Below are 26,128 nucleotides of genomic sequence, written 5' to 3' on the forward strand. Positions count from 1 at the left end.
TTGTATTCCTTACATGCTGTGGTTTGAACGTGGCCCCCAGAGTTCACGTGTTGGAAACTTAATCCCCAGTGCAACAGTGTTGGGAGGTGGGACCTGCAAGAGGTGATTAAGACATGAAGGCTCTGCCCTCCTGAATGGAAAATGCCATTATCTTGAGCCAGGTGCAGTGGCACATGCCTGTGATCCCAGCAACTAGGGAGGTTGAGGCAGGAGGGTTCCAAGTTCAAAGCCAGCCTCAGCAACTTAGCAAGGCCCTATGCAATTCAGCGAGACCCTGTCTCTATAAATAAAATATTTAAAAAGGACTGGGGATGTAGCTAAGTGGTTAAGCACCCTGAATTCAATCCCTGGTACCAAAAGAAAAAAGAAAGAAAATGCTGTTATTTTGGAAGTGGGTTTCAAAATTAAAAATAAAAAGTGGTGGGGATGCAGCTCAGTGTTAGAGCATCTCTGAGTTCTACCCCTAAGACCAGGGGAAAGAAAGACTCAGTGCATAAATGAGCAGAAAAGAGGAGCAGACAATTCAGCTGGGGCAAAGTGCAAGCTTGATTTCAGTCCTGTTCCAGATAGAACATTATTTGACTTTCCTAAGTGCTGCCAGCTCCCCTGGTCCCAGCACCCCCCACCCTCAATGGCTGAAGTGCCCCTTTCTCCCTGCTGTGCTTCATCAGGGTGGTCATGGGAGACTTTGCAATGGAGACCCCTTCAGTTGAGGCCCCCACACTTACATGATCAGCCACATTGGTGCAGCCTCCTGCATGAATGAGGGCCCGGCACATGTCCTCAGAGCCACCAAGAGCTGCGTAGTGGAGGCAGCTCAGCCTTTTCTAGAGGGAAGGAGGCATCAGTGCAGTGTCACAGGTCCTCCCAACGCGGGGTTGACATAGCACTCTGGGATCCATCTGCATCTCACAACCTGCGGGGGGCTGAGGGCAGACATCAGGAGAGGTGGCTACCTGGGTGAGGGCATTCACATCGCTCCCGGCCCTGAGGAGCAGCTGCACACAGTCGGGGTGCACTCCTTCAGCAGCCGCATGCAGAGCTGTCAGACCTTCCTGAAACACACAAGGGTGGGTGAGGATGGTGGGGAGGCTGAGGCCAGACCCCAAGGTGACAACCCTGTGCCATGGCTCCTAGGTCCTGTGGGTGCTCCACCACCCACTACTGAGAACGAGGGTTTTGGTCATTTGTGGCATCTGAGCCTGCACCTGATATTCTCACTGTGTGAAGCATGGACGGGACACCTCAGTTCTCTGCTCCACATCTCTCTTCAGGTTCTCTCACCCTTCAAGCCATTGCAGCCCCAGCTTCGTCTATTTCCTCCCACTCAAGCCAGGAAGTCCTCCCTGACCATCCTAGCCAACGTCCCCCCTGTGGAACACACCTGAGTAAAAAGTCATGGTAGCCCATCATGCCTTGCTTCCACCCAGCCTGGGTTCTGGCTGTGGTTCATCTTTTCATAATTGGTGTTTTTCTGAGAACCTACGCTCAGCTTCCAGGCTTCAGGGCCTCAACCAGGGGGAAATAGCCTGCTCCACAGGCTGGGGTTCCTCAAAGGTAAGAAGCCAGTGAGTAAACCACATCTCTGCATCCCTTAGGTGGTGACTCACCACATTCTGCTCCTCCAGGTCCAGCCCAATGTCCACAAGGCGCTGCAACACAGCCACGTGACCCTGGCTAGCAGCCAGGTGAAGGGCTGTGTTCCCCTCCTGTAGGGAGAAGAGCACCGGATATCCACAAGGCACTGCAACACAGCCACATGGCCCTGGCTAGCAGCCAGGTGAAGGGCTGTGTTCCCCTCCTGCAGGGAGAAGAGCACCAGAGAAGCCTGTAGACATGGAGCCCTGGAGCCACACAGGGACTCACAGAATCCCAGCAGCACTGCCCCTCAGAAGTGACATGTCTAGGATCACAGGACAAGTATGTGACAAAGTACAGCCTATACTCTAGACCAATGCCACACTGTTCCCAAGAAATGTGTCAAAAACTACAACCAGGGCACCTTCAAGGGCAAGTCCTTACACTTCAAGGCAGACACATTGCTTTCAAAATAAGTTGAGCATAGTGGTGCACACCTATAATTCCAGCTACTTGGGAGCTTAAGGAAGGAGGATTGCAAGTTCAAAGTCAGCCTCAGCAACTTAGCAAGGCCCAAAACAAGTTGGTGAGACTCTGTCTCAAAACAAAACATTAAAAAAAAAAAAAGGGCTGGGGATTTGGTTTAGTAGCATCCCTGGGTTCAATTCCTGATACCAAAAATAAAATAAATAAAAATTTAAAAGGCTAGGGATATAGCTCAGTAGTAGAGCACCCCTGGGCTCAATCCCCAGTATGATATAATTAATTAATTAATTAGTTAAAATCAACCCTACTTCACCCATACCCACCTAAAGCCAGTTGCCCCAGGTACCCAAGCCTGTGTTCAGAGACACATAGGAAGCAGGTAAACCATGAGGAGCCCACATGTACCCCCAATTAGCAGGGTGCAGAGATGATTGTGGGGCTTTCTTCTTCCTTCTGGATTATAAACACCCACATTCTGCTCTCCAAAGCTACAAGTACATTCAGGGACTGCCTCACAGGGAGTTTTTCCACTTTCCTGGGGCAGGGCAGGGGACTGGGGCAGGAGCTGGGCAGAAGGTGGCCTTAGCCTTGGGCCTGATGCCCTCTTCCCCCACCTGGGGGATGCCCAGCCTCTTTGCCTCTGTGTGGCCTCATCAGCAACATCTGGTCACTCCAAGTGGCCTGCAGCACCTCTGGGTCCTCACTTCAGCAGGTGTGGCTGACCTGTGCTGTCCTTAACTCTGAGATCCGTTCTCCTCAGCAGACCACAGGGTCCTAAACTTTGAAGAGCACCCCTCCCCAAATGAGATTCAAAATGAAAACACTTCTAATCTGAAAAAACGAAACTTAACTGGGGTACGCAATTCTAGAAGCTGCTTTCCAGAATTTCTGATTCTGGATGCATTCGCCATAGCTAGATTTTTTTTTAATTTTTAATTTGTAGATGGACATAATATCTTTCTTTAAATTTATTTTTATGTGGTGCTGAGGATCGAGCCCAGTGCCTCAGGCATGCTAGGCAAGCACTCTACCACTGAGCTACAACCCCAGCCCTCATAGTAGATTTTTCTCCTCTGAGTTTGATGCTTCTGTTTTCCTGGGGCCCTGAGGTTTTGCCTCCAAGGTGAGCCTGTCCTGCAGGGGGCTGTCCTTTCCTTTATCCCTCTGTGCTCCCAGTTCCTACCACAGAGCAGGACCTGCTCAGCCTGTCTTTTCAGAATAAAGGAAACCAGTGTAATCTGAGTCTCTTATCCTCAAAAACTAAACGTGGACAGGTCCAGTGCAGACTCCAAGGGTTTGATGCCTTAGGAGGCAGCCTGGTGAGTGAGAGGAACATAGGGCAGGAGCTGGGCAGAAGATGCTATTTTCAAAGCCCACACTACCTTTATCTTGCTGTGGGACCTTGGCTAAGGCATCTCCCCCTCTGGGCCTCAGGTTCCACAGCTGTAAAAGCAAGAAAGCTGCACTGACCCTTAATGAAGACCCCTTCCAATGCCAAGATCCTGTGGTGTGTTTGTCTGTGAGCCCTCTGTCGCTACTTACAAACAGAACTCCTTTAAATCCTGGCCAAGCACACCAATCAGAATACTCATGTATTATTAATCAGAAGATTAATAATGGAGCTCCTCCCTTTGTTGAAAGCATCGTTTAGAATTTTGCCCAATGACTCACAATGGTCCACCGATATGAGTCATTTTCAGTGTAGTCTCCCCTTCTCAGCTTGGTGAAATCCTGCTGGTAAGCTCTGCAACCTGAGTGAACTGCTCCCATTCTATGTTGCCACAACCATGGCAGATGCATGGCTACCACCCCCCATCTCCTCCCCACATCCCAACAGTAGACAACCCACCCCACTGGAATAACAATCCTGCTCAACACCCTGTAGACAGCACCACCAGCCAATCAGATTTGCCGTTCTGATTCCCTGACAGAATAACAGCCCCTTCCTAGGACTATGGTGTGGATTTCCTCCAATAAGAAACTACATGTTGGCCATCTTTGTGCCCCAGCCCATAGCACAGGGTGGACCCACAGTATGTGCACTGAAGTGCCTGCTGGGTGAACATCAGACACACTCTGATCTGTCTCTGGATACTGCCCCCCAGCACAGTTGGAGTCAGAAGTAGGCACAGGAAGCGGGGCAAGGTGGCACAGGAAGCGGGGCACGGTAGCACACGCCTGTAATCTCAGTGGCTCAGGAGGCTGAGGCAGGAGGACAGCGAGTTCAAAGCCAGCCTCAGCAAAAGTGAGATGTTAAGCAACTCAGTGAGATCCTGTCTCTGTATGAAATACAAAATAGGGCTGGGGATGTGGCTCAGTGGCTGAGTATCCCTGTTCAATCCCCAGTACCAGAAGAAGAAGAGGAGGAGGAGGAGGAGAAGGGGGAGGAGGAGGAGGAGGAGGAGGAGGATGACGACGACGACAACAACAACAATGACGACATAGGTGAGGTACCAGAGCCAGGAAGGTGGCAGGAGGTTTTGCATCCTGGTCAAAGCCCAGACTTCACAGTCACAGTACCTTGTCTTTGACACTGTGGTCACAGCCAGAGCCCACGAGGAAGTCCAGAGCATCCAGCTGCCCGTGCTCAGCAGCCCTGTGAAACGCGGTCCTTCCCAGCTGGCCAGGACAAGAGAGAGAGTGACACTCCTCACCCTGTCAGTGGGCATGCCCATTCTGCCCACTGGCCTCTGCTTCCCGACCTCTCTGGGCTTGCAGTGGCCTCTCCTGTCCAGATGTTCTCCCCCTTACTGCCCCTTGCCCCACACACCCTGCATGGAAAAGCCTGGACCTCACTTCCCAACAAGGGCCACTTGGGGAGAGGGTCTCCCACTACAATCCTTTGGTGGCTCCCTGCTGCCTACTAAATGAAGAACAGATTCCTGAGACTGGGGTAGATATCTCCACAAGGGGTTCCTCATCCCTCCCATCTCACCTCAACCCACCTTCCTTCCCAAAATTCCAGTCCATCTGAACTCTGGGGCTCCCCATCCCTTCCAATCTTACCCCAAATCCAACTCCTTCAATGCCACCCTCTCCAGGACACAGCAGCAGGACTCCCTTCTGTGCCCTGTCTAGTCCTTATCAGGGCCTTTCTGAGGCAACTGCTCATGTTCTGCTTCTATCCCACCCATTTGTGTGCCCTGAGGTCTCCCCCAGACCAGTACTCCAGGTGGGACACAGTCACCCACAGATCAAAGGATGCACTCCAGAGTGCAGTAAGCCTCTAGGGCACAAGTGGCTCCAGGAGCCCCAGCCCATGGGAGGGAGGAGTGGCCTTGCCGTTCTCACCTTGTCCGCGTGGTCCAGGGCCACGTCCTCCAGGTCCTCCATTATGAACGCCAGCACAGGCACATGGCCTTTTTGGGCTGCGCAGTGCAGCAGAGTCAGGCCATCCTAGAAACAAGCCTAGGGTGGGCCCTGCAGTCTGAAAAGGGAGGCCTTTGGCATACCTGCCTGTCTCCCAGAACCCAGCTTTCCCATGGAAGCCACATGGTAAATCAGGAATGGCCCCAGGCTGACCCACTGGGGCAGCCACTCAGCCTCAGCTGGGCTGGTAGGAATAAGGATGCCAGAGGTCAAACCCTAGCGTCACACCCATCAGCTCTGTGGTCTTGGGCCAGTTGCTTCTATCTCTCTGAGCTTCCATTTGTGCACAAGTCAATTAGGATGATCGGGTTAGAACACTACTCGGCATTGCCTACAGGAAAAGTATTTTATAACTGAAAAATGATTTTTAAATGTAAGGTGAGGTCATACAGGACTCACCGTTCCCAAAACATCCCCCACAGAATAGTTGAGAATGTTCTAGGCCTTTGTCTCCCTTCATAGAGTTACAAATGAAGAAGCAAGTGACTAAGGGCTCCCTGTATTCAGGTAACTAGGAGCTGACCTCTGGTGTGCAGGAACTAGAGGAAGTGGCCTGGTTACGGGGAGGGAAGAGGCAGGAAGGTCTCTTGAGTTCAAAAGCAACATTTAAATGAGAGAGATTGCAAATTCTATGCTCATGATCCAGAGCTCCTACCCCTGCCTGTACCAAAGCCAGATTATTTGGAACACTGTTTATCAAATAGTAGATTGCAGTCCATCAATGGGTCATAAAAATCAACAGAACAATCGTCTACATCTTGATGGCGTCAAATCTCAGTGAGTATACTTTTTTATTTGTGTATTTCATTGTATATAAAGAAACTGAATTCCAATGATATGCTTGCTGAAGTATTTAGAGGGAAGTGCGCTGAATTTACTTTGAAATGTATCCAAAACACATAAAGAACTCTAAAAATTCACCAGTGAGGAATTAAATTAAAAATAATTTGACTGTGGAAGTGCCTGACTGCTGAGTCCCCACACTTACAAGGTGGGAGGACTGCTGGAGCCCAGGAGTTCAACACCAGCCTGAGCAATACAGAAATCTCATTTCTCTCTCACACGCACGCAAATACCTGTGGCACACACCTGTAATCCATCTATGTAGGCAGCTACAGCAAGAGGATCTCAGATTCGAGGCCAGCCTGGACAATTTAGGGAGACTTTGCCTCAAAATCAAATTTAAAAACAAGGCCGACGTGGTGGTACACACTTGTAATCCCAGTGACTCAGGAGGCTGAGGCAGGAGGATCTAGAGTTCAAAGCCAGCCTTAGCAACTTGGCAAGGTCCTAAGCAACTCAGAGAGACCCTATCTTAAAATGAAAAATAAAATGGGTTGGAGATGTGGCTCATAGGTTAAGTATCCCTGGGTTCAAGTGTCCCTGGGTTCCCTGGTACCAAAAATTAAAGTGGGTGGAGTGGGCTAGGGGCATAGGTTAGTGTTAGTTAGAGCATTTGCTTAGCTTGAGGGAGGCCTTGGGTTTAATCTCCAGCACTATAAAAAAAAAGGGCATATAAAGGATAATTTAGAAGAAACTGGATCAGTCTTATTATTTTGAAAGGAGATAGCAAATTTACATTTGAAAAATTATCTGACATTATTAGTCATTATTGGAATGCAAATTAAAACCACAAAAAAGATCCTAACAATAGAGCATGAAAAGGGAAAAATGCTGACTTTACAATAGAGAAAACTACCAGATGCCACCTTCACCAGAGAATCAAGGTCAACATCCCTAGTGATAAGTAACGTTGGTATCACAAAGCCCCTAGTAAGACAAGACGAGAAGGGCATTGCTCTGTGGCCTTCAGCCCAAATTTATGAGTAAAGACTGATGATGAGGAAAACATCAGATAAACCCAAATTGAAAGGCATTCTACAAAACACTTGACTGCTACAAATATGCCAAGGTCATGGAAAGCAAAAAAAAAAAAAAAAAAAGCTGAGACGTTGCCACAAAATTGGAAGACACTAAACAGGTAAGATGACTAAATGCATTATAGGATGTTAATAAAAAGCAGGTGAAATGTTAATATATCCTAAACTACTTTAAAATGTAGAACTGTGCTACCCTTCTCATCAAGAGGGAGAATCCAAGTCAGTATTTTCCTTCCCTTGGACCTAGGCTGGTCCTGATGGGCTCTGGCCCACAGACAATGGTAGAAGTGACGTCATGTGGCTTTTCAGCCTTGGTCTCAAGAGACCTTGCCTCTTCTGCTCTTGCTATTTTTCTGCCCCAAGGCAGCCATACAGGAAGTCCAGGCAAGGTGAGGATCAATGACCACCTGAGAAACTGGGTCACTACTCTAAACATCCCAAACTTCCTTACAGAGGCCCCGACACGTGGGTGAGATCCTCCAGAGCCAGCCAGCCTCAACCACCTGCCTGCTGCCTGCAACCTCATGGGGGAGCCCAGGCAAAGCCAGAACTTTCCAGCCAGCCTCAGAATAAGAAGTCATTACTGCTTTAAGACATTACGTTTTAAATAGATTTGTTGCCAAAACCAGAACATAAAATAGAGGGGATCTGCTTGACTAGAAGAACCCATTACTCAGAACCCCACCCTCCATATACACCAAGACACCCCCCATTCTAGAATACTGAGGCTCATTTACAACTCCAGCAAATCTATCAGGACAACCATTGGACTCCCCAGGGTTACTGAGATCCTCTGAAGCCATGCTGGGCCAGGCAGGCAGGACTAGACAGGAGGACTCTGAGCTCCAATGTGGGTATCTTCCCAGGACGCTCTTCTGAGGCTCCTCACTCCCACACTCCAGCTCCAATCCTATGACCCAGTAATATCCTTCCCAGAAGTTGTCAGTTGTGCCCACTGCCACTGGCAAGATCCTGACAATGGCATGAGCCAGATTTCATATGTGCCATGGCCCTTTTTGGCACTTGGTGAAGCCTATGGATTTTCTTAGCGTAATGTTTTCTTAAATACATAAATCATTTGGGAAAAAAAGTTCAATCAAATACACAGGCTTACAATGATGTATTAGTTTCCTATTGCTGCTATAACAAATTACTATAAATTTAGTGGATTAAAATAGCACAAGTTTATTCTCTTATAGTTCTGAGATCAAAAGTCTAAAATTGGTTGGCAGGACTACATTTCCTCTGGAAGTTCTGGGGAGAATCTGTTTCCTGGCCCTTTCCAGCTCCTACAGGCTATCTAAATCCCTTGGGTCATGACCTGCATCACCCCAATCTCAGCTTCCTTCATCATACCCTCCCCTGACTCCCTGCTTCCTCCCTCCTTCCCCTACAAGGAACCCTGTGAATGCATTAGACCCCTGTGGATAATCCAAGATAATCTCCCTAACTCAAGGTCTTTACTTTAATCGTATTTGCAAAATTCTTTTTGTCGTGTTAGGCTCTGGGGTTCACAGGTTTTAGGGATTAAGATACAGACATCTTTGTAGGGGGGCATTATTCTGCCTGTCATAACAGAAAACCAATTCCACTGAAATATAGTTATCAAAATATTAAGAACGAGTTTTCAATCTAGTAACATTTATGCTTCTTTACTGATACATTAAACAATACCATTAGTAAAGAGTCTGATTACCACCATAATTTTAAAGTAATGATGAATGTAAGGAGTATTTTTTAAAATTTTTTTAGTTGAATATGGACACAATACCTTTATTTTATTCATCTTTAAGGGGTGCTGAGGATCAAACCCAGGGCCTCACACATGCGAGACGAGTGTTCTACTGCTGAGCCTCAGCCCCAGCCCAAGAGTATTTTAATATAACTGCAAAGACTTTAATTAATATGAAAACAACTACATTTTCTATCATTGAAAGAAATTTTAGATTTTCAGGTAGACATTAATGAAAATAAATATGCACTTTTTGGATCCAACTTTATAGGTCCTCTGAATTCTCTCCAAGGACCCATGTTTGAGAATTCCTGGCCAAAGGCATTTGGAATATGGAGATATTTGCATTTCCTGAAGGGCCAGCGCACTCTAAAAGGTAAGACTGGGGCCCTCCTCCCTGAAACCACACATACACCAGTGAGCCATGAGGGCTGCCAGGTTCCCTAGGGTGCCAGCACCCAGTCTTGTATGTCATATGTAGCACTGTGCTGGCTTCTCCCACAGTTCCAAGGTGTAATAGCATCCCTGGGGCTTGGGATGTGGCTCAAGTAGTAGCGTGCTTGCCTGGCATGTGTGAGGCTCTGGGTTCGATCTTCAGCATCACATAAAAATAAAATAAAGATATTGTGTCCACCTAAAGCTAAAAAATAAATATTAAAAAAAGAGAGAGAGAGAGCATCCCCATTATCTAAGAGGAAAGCTGAGGCTCAGGCCGATAAAGTAACTCACTCAAGATCCCGGGGTTGGTAAATGGGGTCCTTCCATCCCACCACTGAGCACAAGGGAGGAGGGTGGAGGTGAACCCACCTCCCTTTTCTTTCATCCTCCTAAATTACCCTCGGGGCGGGGGTGGGGGGTTGTTGATTTCTCTCCTATAAATAAGGAAGCCAACCAGAGGGCTGGGAACTGTCCCAGCATTACAAAGTAGTAAGAGGTGTGGGAACCAAAAGAAAAAGCCTGTCACTTTCCCTGCTGTTGCTGCTGCTGCTGCTGAAAACACTGGAAGCTCCTCCAGACCTTTCTCCCAAGTCCCAGGGGAAGCAGCCAGCTTGGAATGAGCTCAGCACAGCTTCTGGGGGGTGGGGGTCTCAGAGAATGGGGCAAGTTGGGAGGTGCAGAGGCAAGAAGGGACAGAGTCGGGAGCAGATCTGTGTGTCTGAGGTCAGGGGGAGCCAACCTCAGAGTGCAGGGGCTGCGGGCTGGGTCTTACCTTGTTCTCACAGTGGATCTTGGCCCCAGAGTTGACCAGGATCTGGAGGATTTGCAAGTGACCAAACCAGGCAGACAGGAGAAGCGCGTTCATCCCAAACTGGGGGAAAGGACAGAGAGGTAAGGAGAATGAGGAGGCGTGGCCATGCCAACTGGGGCCCTGCATCTACATGGCCAAACCGTACAACCATAAGGACTGTCAGTGCCACTCAGTTACAGAGAGCACCAAGCTTTAGGAGCTTAAAGACCAGGAAGTTTTTTGGGATTATTTTGCTAGATCAAATCTAAAAATGAAACAGCTACCATCTACTCTCATCATTGTTCTATAAGGAAGAACCATTTTTTAAAAATATGAAAGGAGCCAACCTCAGAATATATTCATTATAATCCAGAGTCATGAAAAGCATATGATTTTGTCCTTATTGTCTGACCTGATGGCTGGTGAAGACCTCACCTGGGACTGAGCCTGAGAATCACTGTTGAAATCTCCCTAGAATATCTCCCAGGTGATAGCTTTGTGTGCAGCACTACCTGCCTCACAAGACAGCCACACACGGTCAGACACCGCTGTCAGACACTCCTAGCCCTGTCCTGCAGTTGGCACTCTGGCCCCTTTCACCCCATGGTCCCTCTAAGCAGCTGGAAATAGGTTGATCACCCATTTGAGGGCTGCTTTAACTCCACTTCTGAGTGCTCCAGGGTCATCTCCAGGGACCTCAGCCATATTAGGGGCCCTGCATGGTCAGGAAAGTCTTGACCACATCACTTCTGGGTCTTCTCTTGGAAATGGGGCCAGGGTTGTGGGGAGGGGAGAGGTTGCTGCCACACCCCATCCTCAGCTAGTAATCAAGTCCCCCTCATGGTGGGACCTGGGACCAGAGAGAAGCCAGAAAGGAAAGAAGTATTTCCAGATGCCCAACTACCTATGAGGCTGAGACAGGAGGACTGCAAGCTCAAGGCCAGCCTCAGCAAGTTAGCAAGAACCTGTCTCAAAATAAAAATAAAAAGGGCTGGGGAACATAACTCAGTGGTAGAGTACGTGCCTAGCATGCACAAGGCCCTGGGTTTGCTCTCTAGCACTGAAAAAAACAAAAACAAAAAACAGTGTTTCCATGGACAACTAAATCTCTGCAGGCAAATTTATGATCTTTTCAGAAAATTTAAATTTATATTCATTCTCTCTCCTCACACCCCATCCACCACCACCACCAATACGAGGGATTGAACCCAGGGCTTTGCACAGCGTGCTACCACTGAGTTACACCCCCATGCCTAAATTTAGGTTCTTAAATGTATTCTTAGGAAATGTCATTATCAGATTCAGCTGGATCCTCAAACCTGTAGAGCTAATTTTGCAGATGTTAGCCTTCAGTGCTTTCTTTTTCTCAACAATGGTGCTTCCTGTTCATTTTCTCAGTAAGACCATTAGTCTCTATGCGAGTCATTGGTTAAAGTGTTAGCCAGGGCGGGGCTGTGTCCTGCCATGACAGACCTTCTTCCTGGTGACTTTTATGGGCCTTTACCAACACCCAATTATCTGTTCTATAGCCCACAGCTCTCCCTGTCCTCATGGTATCATAAGGGACTGAGAAAGCTCTTAGAACTGAAAGGCCCTTGACAATGGAGAGCTCTTTATCACTGTGCAAGGGGAAAATAGAATCCATGTGGTTTCCCTAAGCCCTGAAGCTGGATCCCCACCGAGCACCTGCATATCAGTGACAATCTCAGCAACTACAACTGGCTTACACAGACCCAGAGAGATCCTGGGATCTCTGCCCTAGCCTGAGACAGACAAGACACACAGACACGCCTCCGAGAGGGACCCCTACCGCATCCTCATCATCCACAGCAGCCTTGTGTTCCAGGAGCAGCCGCACAGCCTGCTCATGACCTGCACCCGCAGCCCAGTGCAGGGCCACCCTGCCCACCTGCAGGAGGGAGAGGAAACTTATCACTGTCGCCCTCCATACCTGCCCCACCAGGAAAACTGGTCTGCAGGCTGAAAGGGCCTTTTGCTGGCTCTGGTGACCATCTGGCTGAGGACCCAGCCCCACTTTAGCCCCACTGTCCCTGACAGCAGAAGGCAAAATAAACACAGTAAGACACAATGACTGCGTGCTTCTGTCTCCACCTAAAAGTCTCCACAGCTTCTCACTGCTCTTGGGACAGACTCCTAACCCTAGGGCCTACAGAATTGTGAGTGGCCTGGCAATGTACATCACTGCTTCCTCAAAAATGCCAAACAACTTCCCACCGCTAGACCTTTGTTCCTGCTAGCCGAACTTGAATTATTCCCCAAATCCCCAAGGCCTCCAGCCCGAGTGCCTGGGGTTCTTCCCTCAGAATGGGGCTGAAAGGGCCTAACTGCCCACCTCATCCTCGGACTACCCTGCAGGTTCATCATGGGCTGTGGCCTCAGCATATCTGAGCTGGCTGAGGGTGGCCAGTTTCCCACCCAGAGTCTGCTCCTGCCTTCTGCAGCACTGTCCTCTCAGCTTATGAGGGGACAATGAAAGGAAACACTGTGTGATCTCAGACAAGTCACATCTCCTCCCTGGGGGACAGGCTGTTCCTTCCTTCCTTCTTCCCATGCTCTTCCCTCTGCCTGGACACTGCCCCTCCTTACCTGGCTCCTGGAAGCTTGCCCTGACCCCTCTAGGTGGGCAAACCCCCTCTGACCCTTCTCCCAGTGGGAAGCTTTTCACAGTGGGAAAGGACTTCAAGATGCTTTGCTTAGTGTCTGTCCTCTCCACCAGCCCATTGGCTCCACCAGGGTAAGAACCATGTCTGTCATGGGTTCTACTCTGTCCGTAGCACCTAGCACAGGGCTGAGCAGAGTATGCCTTAATAAATAACTTAATGAATGAATGAATGAGCCAATGAGTGTGCAAAAGAATGAATGAATTAGTGAATGTGGCGCTGGCATCCTATCATCCTACAAGGTCATACTTCCTTGCATGTTGAGACCAAGGTTTCAGTCACCAACAACATGCTGTATGACCTAAAGTGACCTGTGGCCTGCTGCACTGCTTTGGACTATACACAGGGCTAGTACTTCCTGGCCTCCTTATCACTCCCAGGGGGCAGTGATAAGTGAAGACCACTAGGAAGGAAGAGGACAAGTGCTCTGAAAACCAAGATGTAATAGACACATCCCAGAACCCCTGTTACCATTATGTGCCCCAGGCTGCACCTGTCATGTCACCCCATATAATGTGACCTCTATCTGCAGTCAGAAATCCTGCATCTACTCCTTCTAGCCATGACCTGGCATCTTCTCCAAGAAGTTCCTGACAGTCAGAATTCCCAAGGCAGGGAGGTGTCTGACCCTCATGTCCCCCACAGAAAGAATGGCTTCTCCCTCTTGTCCCCTTCACCAGCAAGGCTATGTCTCCCCAACTCCTGCATGCAGCATTTCCTTGGGCCTCTGTCCCTCCTGGAACCTGCACTCTGCTGCCCATGGGCCAGCCCCTGACTGTTGACCTTCAGCCCCCTGCCCTTCTGTGGCTCTAGCCTTTGTCCTAGGTGTGTCTTTCTGATGGGTAACCAGGATTCAGAGTCGGAGCTCTGGAATTGCCTAACAGTATCCTGACCTTAATCCCTACCACTCCAGAGTCTCAGAGACCTCGAGAGGATGCAGATCCTGTACCTCCCACCAAATTAGCACATGCAAAGCGTCTGTCTCCAGCTCAATGTACTGTCCCCCTGTGTGATGCTGTCACCTTGTGGGAGCCCATTACTTACGTGATTTCTGGCCCGGATGTTAACCCTCCTCCCCATCAGCTCCTTCATCTTCCCAATGTTGTTCTTTTGGGCGGCCTCATGGAGCTGCCTCTCCAGGGGAAGCACTGAGGGGAGAAAGTGATGTGGGTTGAGCGGAAGGGTCTCCCATATTTTTTAAGGGCTGCTCTTGGCCAGGTACAGTGGCACATGCCTGTAATCCCAGTGACTCAGGAGGCTGAGGCAAGAGGATTGCAAGTTCAAAGCCAGCCCCAGCAACTTAGTGAGGCCCTAAGCAACTCAATGTCTCAAAATGAAAAGTAAAAAAGATCGGGGATGTGGCTCAGTGGTAAAGTGCTCCTTGGTTCTCTCAGTACTGAGAAAGGGGGGAACAAAAGAGCTTCTCTTGGGGAAGGGGAATGGAATTCATTCCCAGTGGATTCAGTAGCTCCAGTCTGCACAGCTCAGTCTGGTGCAGAAGGCAGCCAGAATTCCCTGTGTCAGCCTTAGGTGAGGCTGGAGGCTCATTGCTCCACTTCTACACCTTCACCTCCTGGTTCCACTCCTCATCCCCAGATCCCAGTCCTTCCATCTCTGCACTCTGAGGCCCACCCTGCTTTGCCTCCTCTGTGGTTTATTTTCTCCACTGTCACCCTGGTAGCTACATCCTTATATCAGAGTCTCAGACTGCTGGGAACTCAGAGCTGCCCCTGCCAACCTGTCACAAGCATTGGGGGGATCAGTGCCACACAGCAAGTTAGCATCTGAGTTTGGAGAACACAAGGCTGGTGACATGGTCTGGGGCTCACCCCACCTAACCCCCAGTACTGCGGTCATCCTGACTGCTCTCAATTGTGAGACTCTGGTCTCCTTGGCTAGACCAGAAGCTTTTGGGGACCCCGGCCACTTCTGCTCATCCTGATCTACCCACAGCTCTCAGCAGACCCAAAGCTGGACACAGGAGAAATCTACAAAGCTCTGCTTCTATGAATCAGACTAATGAATGCCTGACCCTACTCTAGAAGGGCTCAGATCCACCATAACAGAGAACAAATATTTTCTAGACCTTTGCACAGTCACTCCAGGGCAAGTAATTTTGTGTTTATGTTGTTGCCAAACCCACATCCCACATGTTTGGTCCAGTGTGAATGTTTGGATCCAGCCCTGGTGTATCCAGGGACAGGTTGTCATTCTCTTGACAGGGAAGGTTAGGATGCACTGAAGTGACAGGCCCGCCATGGAGTTGCTTTTCCAGATAAATTCCACAGCCTTCCAGATGTTGAAGAAAGTCTTGGGCTCTCTAGGTCCTCATGGAGATAACTTGTGGGTCCCATAGTTTCTGCCTTAGGACCATTACATGGGCCCTGGGTTCAACTCTGGAGGAACCATTTCTAGCTGTTGTGACTTACGTTACTTAATCACCTGGTGCCTCAGTTTCCTCATTTGCAAAATGGGGACATGAAGTCTCCCCTGCAAAGTTCATATAATGATTAAAAATATATCTTGGGCTGGGGTTGTAGCTCAGCAGTAGCGCACTTGCCTGGCATGTGTAAGGCACTGGGTTCAATTCTCAGCACCACATACAAATAAATAAAGATATTGTGTATCCATCTCCAACTAAAAACAAAAATTAAAAAAAAAATTACCGTCTTTACCACTATGTGCCCAAACCACCATCACCATCATCATTACCACTATTCCTCCAAGGCAAAGAGGGAATATTTTCTGTTGGCCAAAGACCTGGAGATGCCTCCTTCACTTAGGGGCTCCTGAGTCAGTGAAGCCCAACCAAGGAAAGGACTCCCTATTTACCTCCTGGCATCATTTCTTTCCATATGTTATTTTACATATTTATATTATCTACTTGCTCCTTTGTGTGTGTGTATGTGTGTGTGTGTGTGTGCATGTACTAGGGATTGAATCCTGGGCGCTTTACCACTATATATCTATCTAGCTCTTTTTTACTTACTCTTTTTTTAATTTTTTTTTTTTAGTTTTAGGAGGACACAATATCTTTATTTTTTATTTTTATGTGGTGCTGAGGATCAAACCCAGTGCCTCATGCATGCAAGGCGAGCGCTCTACCGCTGAGCCACACCCCAGCCCCTTTTACTTACTTTTTAAAAAATTTATATTTTCAGTTGTAGGTGAACACAATACCTTTATTTTATCTATTTATTTTTATGTGGTGCTGAGGACTGAACCCAGTGCCTTACATGTGTTAGTAAGTGCTCCACCACTGAGCCACAACCCATCCCTCTTTTTTTTAATATTTATTTATTTATTTATTTTAGGTGTAGATGGACACAACACAATGCCTTTATTTTTATGTGGTGCTGAGGATCCAACCCAGGTCCCGCCCACACTAGGTGAGCCCTCTACCGCTGAGCCACAATACCAGCACCCCATCCCTCTTTTTTATTTTTATTTTTTTATCTTAAGACAGGGTCTCACTAAGTCACCAGGCCAGCTTATTCCTTTTAACATAAGCTCATGACAAGAGAGATTTTTGTCTGATTTGTTGATATCTATAGTTCCAAATTTGTGCCCTGGCACAGATCTATTAAATAAATGTGTGAGACACAACTCATTCAATTTCCTGGAGTTGGAAGGTTGGCCTTTAGACTGTAAGATGTGCCCCAACTGAAATTCACTAGTCCCCTAGAAAAGTGAAATATAAGCTCAGGTTAACAGCAGGAAAGAAGCTCCGAGGGAAGTGCAGCTTCACCCCAATACTTTAGAGGAGGGTATTTGAGAGAAATGCCACCTTCCAAGTGTGGTCTCCACTGATGGCTCCATTCTTCCCTATCCCAAAGGGTCTGCCTTCCCTGAAAACGTGAGGAGACCTTCTCAACATAGCATAACAGGCTTTAGAAGAATCTTTCTCAGATCCTAAGAATCTTCAACACATACTGTCCTGCACTTACTTTCTTACTTTCTTTCTTTTTTCTTTTCTTTCTTTCATTTATTTATTTATTTATTTATTTATTTATTTATTTATTTTTGTACTGGAGATGGAACCCAGGAACACTCTATCACTGAGCCACATCCCCAGCTCTTTTGATTTTTTTATTTTGAGACAGGGTCTCACTAAATTGCTGAGGCTGGCTTTGAACTTGCAATCCTCCTGCCTCAGCCTCCCAAGACCCTAGGATTACCGGTGTGCATCACCGTGCCCGGCTGCACTTTTCTTTCCTCAACTTTTTGCCTGAAAACCACCATGACCCAGGTTCAGAGGAGCTGGCATTTCAGGTGTGAGCCAGCTGAGGGTGGGTTCCAGGCCCTACTATGCCACTTTCCAGCAGCACAATCCTGGGCTAGTCAAGTCCCTTTACAGGTCTCAGTTTCCTCAGTTGTAAAATTAGGGGACAGAAGAATCTATTCAGGTTCTTTCCAGTTTCTACACCCACTGTCCTAGCTGAAGCTCAGGGGAGTGGCCTGGTTTGTATTGACAAATAACCAAGAGTCCCAATGGGGAACAAGCAGACACTCCATACAGTGACCAGAGAAGCTCAATTGACAATGAAAGCAAGTTCTGTCTATCTCTTCCATTCACCTCGCCTCATGTACCCTCCTTCCAGCCACAGCAAATGCACACTATGCTCTCTGCCCACTGAGCCTTTCCCCATGCTCTGTCCTGCACCCAGAATCCCTCTCACATACTCCATTGCTACCCATGCTTTGAATGTGAGGCTCACTTGAGTTGAGGCCAGCTCCAGTGAGCTCTGCCCCAAGCAGAACCCCCTTGACACTTTGAAGAAGCCCACCACTCCCAACACCATCCCTCAGCTGAGTGGATAGTTTGCTCCATCATATCGAACACCAGTGAGCTGTACTATGAGGATTTAATGAGGAGCCCTTGAGTTCAGGTATCAGGGCTCAGCCAAGGGCTGCAGGATTGAGGCTTCACAGTGCAGATACTGGCGTAATCCCCTCCCCTCTCCCACGTAGCTCAGCCAAAGCTACCCCCAGGTTAGCTGGTGCCTCAGGAATATTACTACCCCACCTAGGAGTCCTGGCACTGGGCACACTTCTGGAGGAAGTCTCTGGGGTGCCCTCATCCAGCTTGGAGCTGGCCCCAGCTCCTCTCCTCTGGGTTTCAGCTTCCCCATTTGATATGGTCTCCATTCCCCATCCAACCCCAACATTCTGAGAAAGCTGGGATCGCCAGCATTTCTACCAATTAATGGCCATGTGACCTTGCACAACTTACTTAATGGCCCTGTGCCTCAGCTATCTCATCTGCAAAATGGAGATAACAATAGGTCCTACCTGTGCGGCTGCAGTGAAGATTAAACGTCATGCCTGACCTGCCTCAAGGCCCGGCACACAAAGCCAGTTCTCAGTAAGGATCTCTATTACCTTTATTCTGTCTAGCTAATGTCTCCTTGGCCGCAGCTTCTAATTGGCCAGATGGGTGGCGCCCCCAAGTCCCAGAGGTGCGGCCAATGCCCCCTTGGCCAGCTGTGCCTTCTGCTTGGAGCCATAAAGAAGCCCAAGACGGAGGTGGCCAGGCAGACCGCGTCAACCTCTCCCTTGGCCGCCCTACGCGAATGTCCGGGTCCTGTCGGCCCAGGCCCGCCGGAGTCACCCCTCCCGCGGCGCAGCCGACTCACAGCCGTGGGTCTCCCACGCCAGCTCCTCCTCCATCCCGCCGCCCCGCAGCGTTGTGCGCGGGTGCCCGGGCACGAGGCGCGCGTTCGCCGACGCAGAGCCTGGGAGCACCGAGGGCGGATGCAGAGCCCGGGATGGGAGCGGCGCCTCCCGATCCTGAGCCCCTGCTACCGCTCCTAGCTGCTGCAGCAGGCGTCTGGTTACTCCCCCTCCTGCTTCCTCACCCTGCCCACCGCCCGGCGCCCTTCCTACCCGAATCAAGCCAGGCAGGGCACGCTGGGCTACTCAACAGTCCACCTGGGCGTGTCTGCCCCTGAGAGTTCGCCCCTCTCAAGGCCTCTGGCGGGCATCTCCCACGCCTTTGTCTGATCGCCCCCAGGATTAGAAAGTCAGACCCCTAAAGACTGGAGCAGGCATTTAAGGAACAGAAACCCCAACAAAGCCTGTGAGTCTGTGAAAACATGATCAGATTCATTTGTGATCAGAAAAATACAGGTTACAATGACAATGAGGTGTAACACCAATCGACTGGTAAAAATGAGAAAGCTGGATATGCCAAGGTCAGTGGGAATGTAGAGCTTTCCCAGCTGTCGCACTGCTGGTGGACTAGCCCGAGGCTGTCATTCTGGAACAAAGTCCGGCAGTAATGAGGGAAATTCACAGTGAACTATTATTATGACCCTAAAATCTAATTCTTACATACAGAGCCTCCAAATTCCCTTTCAAGCCCCTAAACGGACACGTGGAAGAATGTTAGTTGCTGGATCACCAGGAGTTGGAGGCAGCCTAAATTGCTCGACATTGGGAGAGTGGATGGGTAAAATGTGGCACTATGCAGCCTTAGGAGCAAGGGGCCAGGGCCTGCCTGTAATCTCAGCAACTCAGGAGACTGAGGCAGGGGATAGCAAGTTCCAAGCCAGCCTTGGTAACTTGGGGAAACCTGTCTCAAATTTTTAAAAATGAAAAGGGCCAGAGATGTAGCTCAATGGGATTACACCCCTGGATTCAATCCCTAGTACTCCTGCCCCCCCACACCCAAAAGCAGCAAGGGACCAGGTATGTTCATGGCAACATGGATGTAAACACCTACTGCTGGATGGAAAAATACCTGTAACACAACAGTAATAAAAATATTAAAAGTTTTAGCTGGGTGTGGTGGCCCACACCTGTCACCCCAGTGACCTGGAAGTCTGAGACAGGGGGACCACAAGTTTGAGGCCAGCCTCGGCAATTTAGATAGGCTCTAAGCAACTTAGTGAGACCTTACCTCAAAATTTAAAAATTAAAAGGGCTGGGAATGTAACTCAGGGGTAAAGCACCCCTGGGATCAATCCCAGGAACCAAAATATATATATATTAAATATCTAAAGAGTCAGGCACAGTGGTGCATGCATGTAATCTCAACTATTTGGGAGACTGAGGCAGGAGGATAACAAGTTTGAGGCCAGCTTCATCAATTTAGTGAGACCCTCAGCAATTTATGGAGACCCTGTCTCAAAATAAAAAATAAAAGATCTGGGTATGTAGCTTAGTGGTAGATTGCCCTGAGTTCAATCCCCAGAACCAAAAAAAAAAGTACATGCCAAAACTTAAATTTTCAAAGACATACACAAACAAAAAGATACACATTAAACACATCAGAAGAGATTATATTTCAGACCAGTGGGGTGCCAGCTGCCATCCTTGATATCTGTGCCCCTACAGCTGCAGAGAAAAGAGGCTGCAACTTTATCACCCTCCTGCAACCACTGCTACCTGGGTACTATCCATAGTCCTCCTAGCTTTCTCTGTGGAACCTGGAGATGAGACCCAAGAGAATGTAAATGAGCACTGGAAAGACCTACAGGGAATGAGGCCTCTCACCAGGCACAGGCCTGCTCATTCTCCCCAGAGCAGCTGCCCTGGCCCAGGCTGAACCACACACACCTATTGCTTCTAGATCAGCCTAGAAGGCCCTATAGGCTTTCTCTAGTAGGCTTCTCCACCTCTGCTCTCAGGGCTCCCGCTCTGTAGCTTGGTAATGATGTATATCATTTCAAAGATGTTGGGGTTTGGGGGCACTGGGAATTGAACCCAGGGCTTCACCTTCTGGGCAAGCACTCTACCACTTAGCTATATACCAAGCACTTTTTTTTTTCTTTTTGATACAGGATATCACTAAGTTGCCCAGGCTGACCTCGAACTTTCAATTTTCTTGCCTCAGCTTCCGAGTAGCTGGGATTATGGGCTTGCATTTACCCTCTGACCCAACAATCTCACTTCTAAGTACAGATGTCAGAGACACCCTGGTAAACACATCAAATACTACAAGCACATTGCTATTTGTTGTAACTCTACTGTAGTGACAACAGACCGGAAACCGGGCAAATGTCCATCTGCAAAGAGACAGGTTGAATAAGCCACACAATGGAGAGTTCTGAGGCTATAAAAAGGATAGAGGATGATCCTGACTATTGCTGGAGATCTCTGCAGTGGGTTGTATGAATAAATATCCAGAACAGGCAAATCCAAAAAAGTCAATTAATGGTTGCCTAGCCATTCTAGGGGCGGGAGTGGGAAGGGAAGACTACCTGAGGGGGTGGCTAATGGTTACATAACTCCGCAATACTAAAAATCACTGAATTGCACACTTATGTGGGTGAGTTGTATGACATGTGAATTATGTCAGTAAAGCCACTACCAAAAAAATTCACAAAGCAAAAAGATTGTGTGTGGTATGCTACTGTAAAGAAAGGCAGAATATAGGATTGATTCAAACAGTATAAAGGCAAGCCACAAAAACAGTTATATGTCAATCAAGGGAGAAAATGACTTTGAGATTGTGGGTTTGGGATTTGTCATAGCAATTGTGAATGAAGCTGGGAAGAGAGTGATTAAAGAAATTGGGGATCAGAGGAGTCACTAGCCAGTCCTTCTAAGAAACCAAGTATGTACAGCTGCTGAAATGGACCCACAGGGAGGCTCACGGGGAGGTCTTGGGGATTGTTTCCACCACAGAGCCAATGTCTCCGGATCAGTCAGCATCTGTGGTGGCCTGGGGCCACTGCTGGTCAGCAGCCTCCTCAACTGGGAATAAAAATTGGATATGGAATGAAAGAGAATAAAAACAAGATGGAAGCCACTAGTCATCTCTCCATCCATCACCACAGCCTTCCGAGACTCCTTTGAAATGGGTAGATAAGATGTCATGTAAAACAAAATTAACATTTAAAAGCATCTGAAAAGTAAAACAAAACATATAAACAATGTTTGTTGAGTTTATAGCATAACTACACAGTGAAGTGACTTTAAAACAATATTGTGACTTGATGCTCCTAGTAGGATGTAGCCAAATGATAAGAAAATTTGTTATTTATTAATTAATTAATTTATTTATTTTGCAGTGCTAGGGATTGAACCCAGGGCCTCACACATGCTAAGCAAGTGCTCTACCACTGACCCACATCCCTAGTCCCAAGAAAAACTTAAAAAAATATATTTTCTAGAATTATCTTGTTGATTATTACATCAAAATTGTTATTCTGAGGCTGTTTGGAGCATGAATGAGAATTCTGTTGAAGTCACAGGAAAGTGGGATTTCCAACATAGGAGAAAGAAAACATAGATGTCATTTGATGATGTTCAATCAAATCCCGTTGTCTTGTCTTGAGTTTGAGTTGATACTTACGATGTGTATTATGGTTTGGACTTTAGGTGCCCCCACCCCACCCAAAACTCATGTTTGAGACAATGCAAGAAAGTTTAAGAGGTGGAATGATTGGGTTATAATAGTCTTAACCTAAGCAGTGCATTGATTCCCCTGTTGGGATTAACTGGGTGGTGACTATAGGCAGGTAGTGGCTGGAGGAGGTGGGTCATTGGGGATGTGACTTTGGGGTATATATTTTATCCCTGGCCTGCAAAGTCTCTCTCTGCTTCTTGATGGCCATGTTCTGAGCTGCTTTCCTCCTCCACATGCTTCTACGACGATGTTCTGCCTTATCTCAGGCATACAGCAATGGAATCAGCCATTTATGGACTGAGACCTCTGAAACTATGAGCCCCAAATAAACTCTTCCCCTTTAAACATTGTTTTTGTCAGGTCTTTTGGTCCAGTACCAAAAAATCTGACTAAAACAATGTTTTATCAAAAAACAAAAAAATGGACAAACATATCCTAGCTTGATCTGATGAATGGCCCTAGAAATAAGACCAACCCAACAGCAATGACCAGTAAGGAACAGCAATGCCTGGATTTCCATCTCTAAATACCACTTCCATTAAAAGGACCCAAGACTCCCTGGAAACATGGATGCTTCTAGGGCTGGTGCCAGGAATATGGTGGCTGGTGCCAGGAACTTACCAGATCAAGCTGGAGTGTTTTGGCATGTCAACAGTAGGTTGAAGCCAAAGGTAACACAATCTGAGTACCAATAAGGAAAATAACATCAGTGGATAAAACATAGATCCTACTTTACAATGATACTAAAACAAAATACCACAGTGATCACTTCATACAATGCTTGGAAGTCATCTCATGATTTGGAAAATTGGTAAATAAAAGGAAAAACTACAAGAGGAAGGAATGCTTTCCAACAGGAACTGTACCTTAATCAAATAGTTGAGAGGGGGAGTTTCACGTTTGATAAGTATGCCAGTCAATAAACAGAGAAAGTACAACAGAAGTAGAACACCATCAATTTTTAAAAGCTGGCTTAATAAATGTATAGAGAATATAATTAATGGCTGCTGAATGTCATACAAAGGGGGACAAAATGCTGTGCACCTCGTGATGGAAATATATACCACTTCTAAGAAAGAAGCCTTACCAAGACTCTCTTTTTATCAGTCTGCCAATTTATAGAAAATACAGGAGTCAGGAGAACATGATGATGACACCATGGGGAAGGGATTGGCAAAGCCTAGATTTCAAGAATCTCTACAGGACAAATGGCCCAGTATCTTCAACAAATGAATTATGTGTCTGTCTGTGGGAAGCCGTTCTCCCTGACTGGGTGTGAGGCGTTCCGGCCAGCTGTGTCAGAACTTATCCCCACCCTTTTCAGGTGCGAGAGCCCATCCGTATGGGGGTGTGACTGACCATTGACCCTGAAACCAATCACTGACCCTGACCTTGGAATGCTGTCCCCCTCGACCTTCATTGGATGGAATTTTTCCCCTGAATTTCTTGTTCCCCAATAAAAGGCCACTCTCTGGCGTGCCTCTCTCCTCCCTCTCTCCTGCTGGTCTCTTGGGTAAACCTTGCTACCCCACCAGGTGGCTCAAGGCAGGAGCCAGGAAGGGCCATCTCTGACCTGGTCAAGAAAAAGGTAAATTGAGTTTATGTGTCTTTATTTTGATCTCACTAGTTAACTTCTATGCTTAGGACCTCTAGTATGAAGCTAGCATGCTGGTCGCGCGGCAGATGTGTGTGTGTGTATGTGTGTGTGTGTGTGTGTGTGTGTGTGTGTGTGTAAGAGAGAGAGAGAGAGAGAAGGAGAGAGAGGAAGAGAGAAAAAAAATTTTAATTCTTTTTTTTTAATTGTAGATAGACATGATACCTTTATTTTATTTACATATTTTTATGTGGCGCTGAGGATCAAACCAGCGCCTAACATATGCTATTCGAGAGCTCTACCACTAAGCCACAACCCCAGCCCTGGAGAGGAAATTTATAGATTAAGAGAATCAAAAGACAAATTAGAGGACCTTAAATGAAATGAATAAGCCAAGCACAGAACCACAAATATTGCACATTCTTACTTATATGTGGAAGCAAAAAAGTTGATCTCAAAGAAGTAGAGGATGAAATGGGAGTTCATAACCCACTTGAATCAATCTGTGAAATATGGTATAATAAGAACTATGTAATGTTTTGAACAACCAACAATAAAATAATTAAAAAAAAAAAAAAAAAAAAAAAGAAGTAGAGGATGAACCAGGCGGGGTGGTATACACCTGCAATCCCAGTTACTCCAGAGGCTGAAGATTCGAAGCCAGCCTCAGTAACTTAAGAAGACCTTCAGCAACTTAGCTCAAAATAAAAAGGACTTGTAGCTCAGGGGTAAAGCACCAGTGGTTGAACCAACCTCTGATATTAAAAAAAAAAAAAAGGAAGAGGAGGAGGAAGAGGAGAAGGAAGAGAAAAATAGAGTAGTGATTACCAGAAGCTGGGAAGATGTGAGACAGAGGGATAACTAACAAGTACAGGAATGCAGTTGGATAGAAGGAATAACTATGGTTGACAATAACTAATTGAATATTTTGAAATAGCTAGCAGAGAGAATTTGAATGGTTCAAACACAAATAATAAATGTCTGAGGTGATGCATATGTCAATGACCCTGATCTGATTATTACATATTATATTAATGTGTTGAAATATTACAGTGTAGCTCAAAAAATGCATACACTTACAATGTGTCAATTAAATTCCCATGTAATTTTGCTAGCTATTGCCAAATTTCTCTCCATAGGATCCATTCTATTTTGCATTCCCATCACCAGCACATGAGAGTGCCTCTTTCCCCCAGCCTTTCTAACAGAACATACTGCAGTCAAGCTTAGATTACTGCCGATAAGAAAGGTAATTCATAATTTTAATTTGCATTTCTATCATTACAAGCAGTTGCTTATTTTTTTGTGTGTTTAAAAGTCACTTTCATTTTTTTATGAAAACAATGTGTTCTTATCTTTAGTTCATTTTCTTTATACTTATTAATCCTTTTTTTTTTGTACTGAGGATTGATCCCAGGAGTACTCTACCAGTGAGCTACATCCCTAGCCCTTTTTTATTTTGTGAAGGTTTTGCTAATTCCCCCAGGCTAGCCTTGAAATTTTAGTCATCTGCCTTAGCCTCTCAAGTAGCTGAGATTAGAGGCCTGCACCACTGTGCTTGGCTATGCTCACTAGCCTTTTTCAAACAAAAGAGCACACACACACACACACACACACACACACATATGAAATATTGTCTAGTCTTATGCCAACACTTGGGAGCCAGAAATTGCATGGGTCTCCTTTCTGCTTAGTGTAAGGTGAGGCCTAGAGTGCTAGGGAAGGGAGGGGCGGCAGAAGGTTCTGAGAGGCACTGGGTGCAGCCAGTGGGAGAAGCAGCTGAGTTGAGAAGGCTGTGTGGTTGTGGTGGGAGGGAGAAAGCCCCTGTGGTGACTGACTTCTTACTTTCTGCCTCTGCTCTTATTTCTAGTCCAGGGCTAGGAAATCTGAGCTCCAGTCCAGGTTTGCATTGCTCAGAGGGATGACTCTGGAGAAGTATCTCCTCTCTCCTAAGAAAATAGGATCCCAAGGTCAAGGCCAGCCCCAGCAACTTAGCCAGACCCTATCTCAAAATAAAAAATTAAAAGTGTTGGGGTTGTAGCTGAGCGGTAAAGTGCTCTGGGTTCAATCCCAGTACTGGGGCAGGGAGGGGAGGTTATATGTGATAAATAATGTCAAAGGAAGAAACTATTAACTAAAAGGAGATAGGGCCAAATATTTTTCTAGCCCTTGGGCACTTCCTTCACTCAAAGACTTCAGAAATTGGACTTGGTGGGAGTGAAACC

The 26,128-nt window shown here is 47.1% G+C and overlaps 1 protein-coding gene across 1 annotated transcript in view; it reads right to left on the reverse strand.

The window, feature by feature from the left end:
- Nucleotides 1-18,624, reverse strand: part of ANKDD1A (ankyrin repeat and death domain containing 1A) — a gene marked incomplete at its 5' end in the record, with an annotated part of 28,621 nt that extends 9,997 nt beyond the window's left edge. Inside the window, 9 exons of the mRNA XM_081292280.1 lie at nt 729-827; nt 957-1,055; nt 1,611-1,709; nt 4,585-4,683; nt 5,356-5,460; nt 10,256-10,354; nt 12,084-12,182; nt 13,999-14,102; nt 18,591-18,624. Of these exons, the coding sequence (XP_081148406.1) occupies nt 729-827; nt 957-1,055; nt 1,611-1,709; nt 4,585-4,683; nt 5,356-5,460; nt 10,256-10,354; nt 12,084-12,182; nt 13,999-14,102; nt 18,591-18,624 (837 nt within the window). The remainder of the gene's footprint in view (nt 1-728; nt 828-956; nt 1,056-1,610; nt 1,710-4,584; nt 4,684-5,355; nt 5,461-10,255; nt 10,355-12,083; nt 12,183-13,998; nt 14,103-18,590) is intronic.
- Nucleotides 18,625-26,128: the final 7,504 nt, after the last annotated feature.

Source organism: Spermophilus citellus (genome assembly GCF_964194105.1).
Source record: "Spermophilus citellus genome assembly, chromosome: 4".
NCBI classification, from domain to species: Eukaryota; Metazoa; Chordata; class Mammalia; order Rodentia; family Sciuridae; genus Spermophilus; species Spermophilus citellus.